Source organism: Somniosus microcephalus, unplaced genomic scaffold (genome assembly GCF_052327205.1).
Source record: "Somniosus microcephalus isolate GS21.2 unplaced genomic scaffold, FLI_Smic_1.0 unresolved_chr7, whole genome shotgun sequence".
Taxonomy (NCBI): Eukaryota; Metazoa; Chordata; class Chondrichthyes; order Squaliformes; family Somniosidae; genus Somniosus; species Somniosus microcephalus.
In genome coordinates, this window is record NW_028225185.1 from 6,127,531 (window position 1) to 6,136,753 (window position 9,223).

General features: G+C 47.2%; 1 protein-coding gene across 1 annotated transcript in view; it reads right to left on the reverse strand.

The window, feature by feature from the left end:
- The window catches only part of LOC147086427 (otoancorin-like), a 66,204-nt gene extending 59,001 nt beyond the window's left edge, over window positions 1-7,203 (reverse strand). The window contains exons 1-2 of the mRNA XM_085978248.1: window positions 7,094-7,203; window positions 5,409-5,494 (exon numbers count right to left, since the gene is read on the reverse strand). Of these exons, the coding sequence (XP_085834374.1) occupies window positions 5,409-5,494; window positions 7,094-7,166 (159 nt within the window). The 5' untranslated portion in view covers window positions 7,167-7,203. The remainder of the gene's footprint in view (window positions 1-5,408; window positions 5,495-7,093) is intronic.
- Window positions 7,204-9,223: the final 2,020 nt, after the last annotated feature.

Genomic DNA, 9,223 nt, shown 5'->3' on the forward strand with positions numbered 1-9,223 from the left:
AGACAGACTGGTGTGTGGTATTCCAGATAATGGTCTAAGGGAAAGACTGCTAAGAGAGCAAAATCTAGACCTGGGAAAAGCCATAGCACTGTGTAGGGCTACAGAGACTGTGAAGTCGCAGGCAAAGGAGCTGTTCAGTGACAGTAGCTGCAACGTGGATGCAGTGAGTAAGAACGGACACAAACCGTTTAACAAAAAGAGCGCCAATGTGAAAAAAGAGGCGTGGCCAGCGAACAAAAATGAAAGGGGCAATCGAAAGTCATGTAGTCGATGCGGTACACAGCATCCACCAAAAAAGTGTCCAGCATATGGTAAAACATGCAATAGTTGCAACAAAAACAACCATTGTGCCCGTTGCTGCAAGAACTAAGCGCAACAAAGCAAGGTCCATGCAGTAGATGAAAGCGAGATAGAGGAGTTCTATGTAGATGTTGTGTCTGAAAACAAAAAAGAAAAAAGAGACTGGATGTTGACACTAAAAGTGAATGACATACACATTCCATTTAAATTGGATACTGGAGCACAAGTTAATGTGATATCAGAGACTGATTTTCAGAAAATTAGACCCAGACCAAAGATACATGGAATAAAAGTGAAAGTGACAGGATACTCAGGTACTAATATACCAGTGAAAGGAAAATGCATTGTCAAAGTGACACACAAGGACAGAGAGCACACGCTAGCATTAATCGTGGTGCCAAAGGATGTGCAAGCCGTACTAGGTTTAATAGCCTGTGAGAGACTGAACCTGGTAAAGAGAGTCCTCGTTGTGGAAAGCGAAGGAGAGACAGTCTATGATGAACTCATGAAAGAGTACAACGACCTATTTAAGGGTCTAGGCTGCCTTCCAGGAGAACACACGATCAGAGTAGATAAAAGTATGCCAACGGTCATACATCCATGCAGAAAAGTTCCGTTTGCTCTTCAAAAGCAACTGAAGGCAGAGCTGGACAGGATGGAAAGCCTGAACGTGATTCAGAAGATAGATGAGCCAACTGAGTGGGTGAGTTCCCTCGTCATTGTGGACAAAAAGAATGGAAAGCTCAGAATTTGCCTGGATCCAAGAGATCTAAACAGAGCAATAAAGAGAGAGCACTTCAAGCTTCCTACACGTGAAGAAATCATGTCACAGTTTGCAAATGCAAAGTATTTCAGCAAGTTAGATGCATCATCAGGATTTTGGCAGATGAAATTGGACGAGGCAAGTTCAAGACTGTGCACGTTCAACAGTCCATTTGGCAGATACAGATTCCTAAGGTTACCATTTGGCATTGCCTCAGCTCCTGAAGTGTATCACAAAACTATCCATATGATCTATGAGCACCTGGAGGGAGTTGATACATCAATGGATGACATCATAGTATGGGGAACCACGAGAACTGAGCATGATGAGAGACTGAAAAAAGTGCTGGAAGCAACAAGGAAAACAAACCTGAAGCTGAATAGAGAGAAATGCCAGCTCGGGGTGACAGAACTGACATTCATGGGAGATATCCTTAGCAGTGAGGGAATCAGACTAGATCCCAGAAAGGTGTCCGCCATTGAGAATATGCCAAAGCCACAATGCAAAAAGGACGTGCAGAGGTTTAATGGAATGATCAACTACATGGGTAAATTCATATCCAACCTCTCAGAAAAGATGGCGCCACTGAGACGACTAACTGAAAAGAACATAGAATGGGAATGGAATCATGAGCATGAGAAGTCATGGAGCGATCTAAAGAAACTGCTCACAGAGGAACCAGTTCTGAGGTTTTATGACCCAGCGAGACCCATCAAGATATCATCAGATGCATCACAGAGTGGGCTCAGTGCCGTTCTTCTGCAAAAATATGACTACTGGCAACCTATTGCATATGCGTCGCGCTCAATGACAGACGCGGAGACGCGATATGCTCAAATAGAAAAGGAGCTGCTCAGCATCACATACGCCTGTGAAAGATTTCACCAGTTTGTGTCAGGACAAGCAATCAGTGTAGAGACTGACCATAAGCCCTTGATTGCATTGTTCCAAAAGCCACTAAATAACTGTCTGCTTAGAATACAAAGAATGATGATCAGGCTGCAACGCTATACACTGAATGTTGCGTACACTCCGGGTAAACTGATGTATACAGCAGACACGTTGTCCAGAGCTGTAGACCCAAGTGAGCCCGCAAACACCAAAATGGATGAAAAAGTGAACGCCTATGTGGACATGATCACAAGTGCACTGCCCATAGCAGATGCAAAAATGGAGCTCATAAAGACTGAGACAAACAAAGATGTAACAATGAGCCGACTGAGGAAAAGCATCTTGGATGGATGGCCCAACATGAAGCAAGACTGCTCACCTGACATGGCAGAGTACTGGAACTGCAGGGCGGAACTATCAGTGGTCGAAGACATCATCTACAAAGGAAGTAAAATAGTTATCCCAAAGAGTCTGAGAAAAGAGATGCTAAAAAGGATCCACGGAGGACATCTGGGAATCGAAAAGTGTAAGAAAAGAGCACGAGAGGTGATGTACTGGCCACGAATCAACCAAGATGTGACAAATGAGGTGTCAAACTGCACAATATGCCTGAAATATCGAGCAAGCAATCCGGTAGAACCACTAAAGCCACACCCAGCGCCAGACAGACCTTACCAGAAGGTAGGCGCTGACCTATTCGTATGTCAAGGGAAGGACTATCCTGTAGCCACAGACTATTACTCCCTGTATCCAGAGGTTTGTAGACTGTGCACCACCACTGCAGATGCTGTGATAACATGTATGAAAGCCATATTCTCCAGACATGGCGTGGCAAGCGAGGTCTTCACAGACAACGGACCCCAGTTTTACAATGCAAGTTTCCGACACTTTGCCAAAGAGTGGGACTTTGTCCACACAATGTCAAGTCCTCACTTTCCACAGTCCAATGGACTAGTGGAAAAATCGGTCCAGACAGTGAAAAGACTGATGTACAAGGCAAAAGACAGTGGAACTGACTTCTACCAGAGCATGCTTGTATACCGCACAACGCCGCTCGAGTGTGGTATGTCACCAGCCCAACTCCTTATGGGACGTCTGCTAAGGTCAAACCTACCCATCCCGGAGAACCTCCTGAAAACAAAAGAGGGGGAGAAAGTGAGGAAGTTCAAAGAACAACAGAAAGAAAAGCAAAAGTACTACTATGACAGAGGAACACAAAACCTACCTGAACTCCACACTGGTGACCAAGTAAGGTTCAAAGACAAAACAAACATATGGACTCAGAAGGGAACTGTCCTGAGTGAAGTTCAACCAAGATCATACACCATTCAGACAGATGAGGGTGCTGTTCTGCGAAGAAATCGTCGAGATCTTCTCATGGGACCAGCCACAGCAAGTCAAAAGACTGATACTGTTGAACAACCTGATCACACAGCAGGTCAAAAGACTGATACTGTTGAACAACCTGATCACACAGCTGAGAAATCATCATCTGAGGCAACAACTCAGATTCAAGGACAATCAATCAGAAAATCCTCAAGACTCGTGAAGCCTCCTGAGAGACTCATTGAGCAAGTTTAAGGACTATTGCTATAGAAGGAAGTAATGTTATCTTATTCTCTCCAAGTTATAGTGTATTTACATATTTCATGTGAACACACAAAACAAGGTTAAAAAACCTTGATAATGATAATGATAATGTTAGTTCATTAAGTGTTACAGTTATAATGCAGAGTAATACAAAGAAAACATGTTGTTAGATAAAAGTAAAATACTTTTGTTTTAAGAAAGGGAGATGTAATGATATCAGCAAATAGTGATGGTATTTGCCTGTTTGATTATTTATGCCTTCCCAGCATATTTGCCTGATTGATTATTTATGCCTGACCAGCAGAGGGCATGTGAGAGACAAGCAGTTTAGTTTTAGTTTCGTTTTAGATGGATCTCTAACATGGTGTCTCCTGTAATGCTGTTAACTGAGTTGAACAGACTTTAGATAAAAAGACATTCTCTTTCATGAATGTGTCGTCATTGAACCCAAATACAAATCAATACAAACACTAGTAGGAACCTTACACATCAGCCCGTGCCCCACTCTATCCCCATAGCCCTGTATCAATCCCAAACTAATCCCACTGCCCCGCTCTCTCCCCATAGCCCTGTATGAATCACCAAACTAATCCCACTGCCCCGCTCTCTCCCCATAGCCCTGTATCAATCACCAAACTAATCCCACTGCCCCACTCTATCCCCATAGCCCTGTATCAATCCCACACTAATCCCACTGCCCCGCTCTCTCCCCATAGCCCTGTATCAATCACCAAACTAATCCCACTGCCCCGCTCTCTCCACATAGCCCTGTATCAATCACCAAACTAATCCCACTGCCCCGCTCTCTCCCCATAGCCCTGTATCAATCCCAAACTAATCCCACTGCCCCGCTCTCTCCCCATAGCCCTGTATCAATCCCACACTAATCCCACTGCCCCGCTCTCTCCCCATAGCCCTGTATCAATCCCACACTAATCCCACTGCCCCGCTCTCTCCCCATAGCCCTGTATCAATCACCAAACTAATCCCACTGCCCCGCTCTCTCCCCATAGCCCTGTATCAATCCCAAAACTAATCCCACTGCCCCGCTCTCTCCCCATTGCCCTGTATCAATCTAAAATTAATCCCACTGCCCCGCTCTCTCCACATAGCCCTGTATCAATCTACACTAATTCCACTGCCCTGCTCTCCCCCATAGTCCTGTATCAATCCCAAACTAATCCCACTGCCCCGCTCTCTCCCCATAGCCCTGTATCAATCCCAAACTAATCCCACTGCCCCGCTCTCTCCCCATAGCCCTGTATCAATCCCAAACTAATCCCACTGCCCCGCTCTCTCCCCATAGCCCTGTATCAATCCCACACTAATCCCACTGCCCCGCTCTCTCCCCATAGCCCTGTATCAATCCCTAACTAATCTCAGTGCCCCGCTGTCCCCATAGCCCTGTATCAATCCCTAACTAATCCCACTGTCCCGCTCTCTCCCCATAGCCCTGTATCAATCCCTAACTAATCCCACTGCCCCGCTCTCTCCCCATAGCCCTGTATCAATCCCCAAACTAATCCCACTGCCCCGCTCTCTCCTCATAGCCCTGTATCAATCCCAAACTAATCCCACTGCCCCGCTCTCTCCCCATAGCCCTGTATCCACTGCCCCTCTATCCCCCCATATCTTCCATGGTTTCAAATATTTATGCAGCGTTCCCTTTTAAGATGCAATGGTCTTTCTGCCTGAACCTTGTCCTGTGCTAAAGCAGCGCATACTCCAACAACCCTCAGCGTTAAGACATTCATCCTAACCTCTCTCCTCACTCAGGATCGAAACATAGAGACACCAGAAAAAAAATTTGATAAATTTAGTAATAATTATTATTGCGAGGGATGTGGAGAATTTGAAATCTTACCATTATTTTTGCCATTCTGTTCACTGGGACAGTCGAGTTAAAGAAACCCATCACGCCTCCGTTGGTAGAATCTGTGATCACAGAAACTAAAAAAAAAATTAACAGATTTCTCCGAGGGACTAAAATTCCCACGCACGCACTTCCTGTCCAAAAAGCCCTTACCTCCTGTAACCACATCTTCTGTGTCACCCTTTTTGTCCATTATAAGTTCATATGTCAACATTTACAATGGAAACTTCCTATGTAAACGTGTCACGCTGTACTTGCGCCCTCCCGCCAGTGGTGGCGCTGTAGTGCCTCAGAGTTTTGCCTCTCCCAACTCCCCAGCCAGTACCGCAGAGAAATTGCTCATATCGATCACGTCCCTGCTTTGATTGTCTCCCGCCCTCTAACCCGCTTAGACTACACTTGATCTGAACTCTGTGTAACACCGCGCGAGATCGAATAGTTTATTTAAATAAACAGAAACCCGGGACAAAAATTGGCCTTTTGGCCACCAAAGCTCGTCCCTTTAGTACTCTAACTCCTCCAGTCCGGCATCCAACTGTGCCCTGAGGTCTCCCAGCCTGGCAAACATTCGCAAACACTTCTCACCATCTCCCTTTCTACCTTTGTCTCTCAGTACTTCACTCTCTCTCTCTCTCTCTGCCGCTCTGCCTCTCCCCTTCTCACCTCCCCCTCCCGTTATCGCTCCCCATCTCCCTCTCCCTCTCCCCCTGTCCCTGTCCCTCCCCCCTGTGTCCCTCCCTTCTGTGTCCCTCTCTCTCGCTCTCTTTCTCTCTCTCTGTCTCTCTCTCTCTGTCTCTCTCTCTGTCTCTCTGTCTCTCTCTCTCTCTCTGTCTCTCTCTCTTTGTCTCGGTCTCTCCGTCTCTCTCTCTCTTTGTCTCGGTCTCTCTGTCTCTCTCTCTCTCTCTGTCTCTCTCTCTCTCTCTCTCTCTCTGTCTCTCTGTCTGTCTCTCTCTGTCTGTCTCTCTCTGTCTCTCTCTCTCTCTCTCTCTCGGTCTCTCTCTCTTTGTCTCGGTCTCTCCGTCTCTCTCTCTCTCTCTTTGTCTCGGTCTCTCTGTCTCTCGCTCTCTCTCTGTCTCTCGCTCTCTCTCTGTCTCTCTCTCTGTCTCTCGCTCTCTCTGTCTCTCTCTCTGTCACAATTCACAATTCACAATTCAAATGCTTTATTGGCATGAAAGTTTACAGGAAACCATATTGCCAAAGCTTACATAACAAAAAGTACAGTTTTCCAACATTCTGTAGGTGTCAAACAATTCTGACCTTCGTTGGTTACATACAATATTACTTTAAACAATATTAATTTAAACAGTCTTTGTACATCCGTGGGTACATTCAGTATTAATTTTAAACAGTCCTCAGGTTGTGACATGTTGTTACATATTTGGCACCAAGGTATGGTCTGTCTCCTTCTCCCAGGACTAATCTTAATTTTGACAGGTCATCCAATTCCTTGAAATCTGGGGTTGTTTGGCTGAGCTTGTCAAATAATATGTTTCTTGATGTGTTGAATTTTTCGCATTTTACGCTCTTTCTCTGTCTCTCTCTCTGACTTTCTCTCTGTCTCTCTCTCTCTGTCTCTCTCTGTCTCTCTCGGTCTCTCTCTCGCTCTCTCGGTCTCTCTCTCTCTCTCTCTCTCTCGGTCTCTCTCTCTCTATTCTTTCTCTGTTTACTGTCCGTACCTGAACACATTCCCCACAGTACCAGGACTAAGATGTAATTCTTCATTTCAAATGCTACGGTCAGCGCCTTCATCCTTCTTTCTTTGGCTTGCAAAACGTAAATGGATGTTTTCACTCTGTGAACAAAAGGGGAACAATATAAATTAAATGCGGCCCGATCACAGGCCCCGATCCCTGATCCCCAAAGCACAGGGGGCAGATATCTTGAGGGGGGTGGGGATGGTGGCGGGCGGTGTGGGGGGTGGCGGGTGGGGGAGGTCACAGAGATAGGGAGGGGGGACGAGGAGGCCTTGGAGAGGATTTGAAAACAAGGATGAGAATTTTGAAATCGAGGCGTTGCCGGACTGGGAGCCAATGAAGGTCAGCGAGCACAGGGGGGTGATGGGTGAACGGGACTCGGTGTGAGTTAGGACACGGGGCAGCCGAGTTTTGGATGACCTCAAGTTTACGTAGGGTGGAATATGGGAGGCCGGCCAGGAGTGCGTTGGAATAGTCGAGTCTGGAGGTAACAAAGGCATGGATGAGGGTTTCAGCAGCGGACAAGCTGAGGCGGGGCGGAGACAGGCGATGTTACGGAGGTGGAAGTAGGTGGTCTTTGTTATGCTGCGGATAATGTGGTCAGAAGCTCATTTCAGGGTCAAATATGACACCAAGGTTGCGAACAGTGTGGTTCAGCCTCAGACAGGTGTTAGGGAGAGGGATGGAGTCGGTGGCTCGGGAACGGAGTTTGTGGCGGAGACTGTAAACAATGACTTCGGTCTTCCCAATATTTAATTGGAGAAAATTTCTGCTCATCCAGAACCGGATGTCGGACAAGCAGTCTGACAATTTAGAGACCGTGGAGGGGTCGAGAGATGAGGTGGTGAGGTAGAGCTGGGTGTCGTCAGCGTACATGTGAAAACTGACGCTGTGTTTTCGGATGATGTCGCCAAGGGGGCAGCATGTGGATGAGAGATAGGAGGGGGGGCCGAGGATAGATCCTTGGGGGACCCCAGAGGTAACGGGAGCGGGAGCGGGAAGAGAAGCCGTTGCAGGTGATTCTCTGGCTACGATTAGATAGATAAGAATGGAACCAGGCGAGTGCAGTCCCACCCAGCTGGACGACGGTGGAGCGGCGTTGGAGAAGGATGGAGTGGTCAACCGTGTCAAAGGCAGCAGACGTGTCGAGCAGGGCGAGGAGTTTGTGACGGGGACCAAAGGCAACGGCTTCCGCGCGTTGCAGTTCTCGAAGTAATTTTCCGAGTCCAATTGTCTGGTGCAGTTTTGATTCGGTTTTAAAAAAGAAAGAATGAATCCACGTCAGTTCTGTCCTGCTTTGCTGAAACTGAATACCTTTGGGTTTGAAGTATGTAAACCGCTCGTGTTTGTATGGCTTTGATCAGTGTAGGTTCTCATTAAAGTTTCATTGGCTGCTTAATTATTCATCACTGACAGACTGGACGAAAAATTAAAATGCTTTGAATCAGTTCCCCCCCCCCCCACCCCACCCAATCCACGGGATCCACTGCCCCTCCGGAAACCTCGCACAAACACGTGAGAGAGCCTGGAAGATATTCAATCCTGGAGGGCATCACTATCCTGTTTTCTCTCTCTCTCACTCACACACACTCCTACAGACACACTCTCACACACACGCTCCCACACACGCACTCCCACAGGCACAGACACACTCCCACACACACACTCCCACACGCACACAGGCACAGAAACACACACTCCGACACACACATACACACACTGACAGACACACACACACACACACTCCGACACACACACACACACACACTCCGACACACACTGACACACACACACTCCGACACACACACACACTCCGACACACACACACACTCCGACACACACATACACACACACTCCGACACACATACACACACTGACAGACACACACACTCCGACACACACACACTGACAGACACACACACTCCGACACACATACACACACTGACAGACACACACACTCCGACACACACACACACACTCCGACACACACACACTCCGACACACACACACACACACAGTCCCACACACACACAGTCCGACACACACACTCTGACACACACACACACACAGTCCCACACACACACACAGTCCGACACACACACACGCCGACAC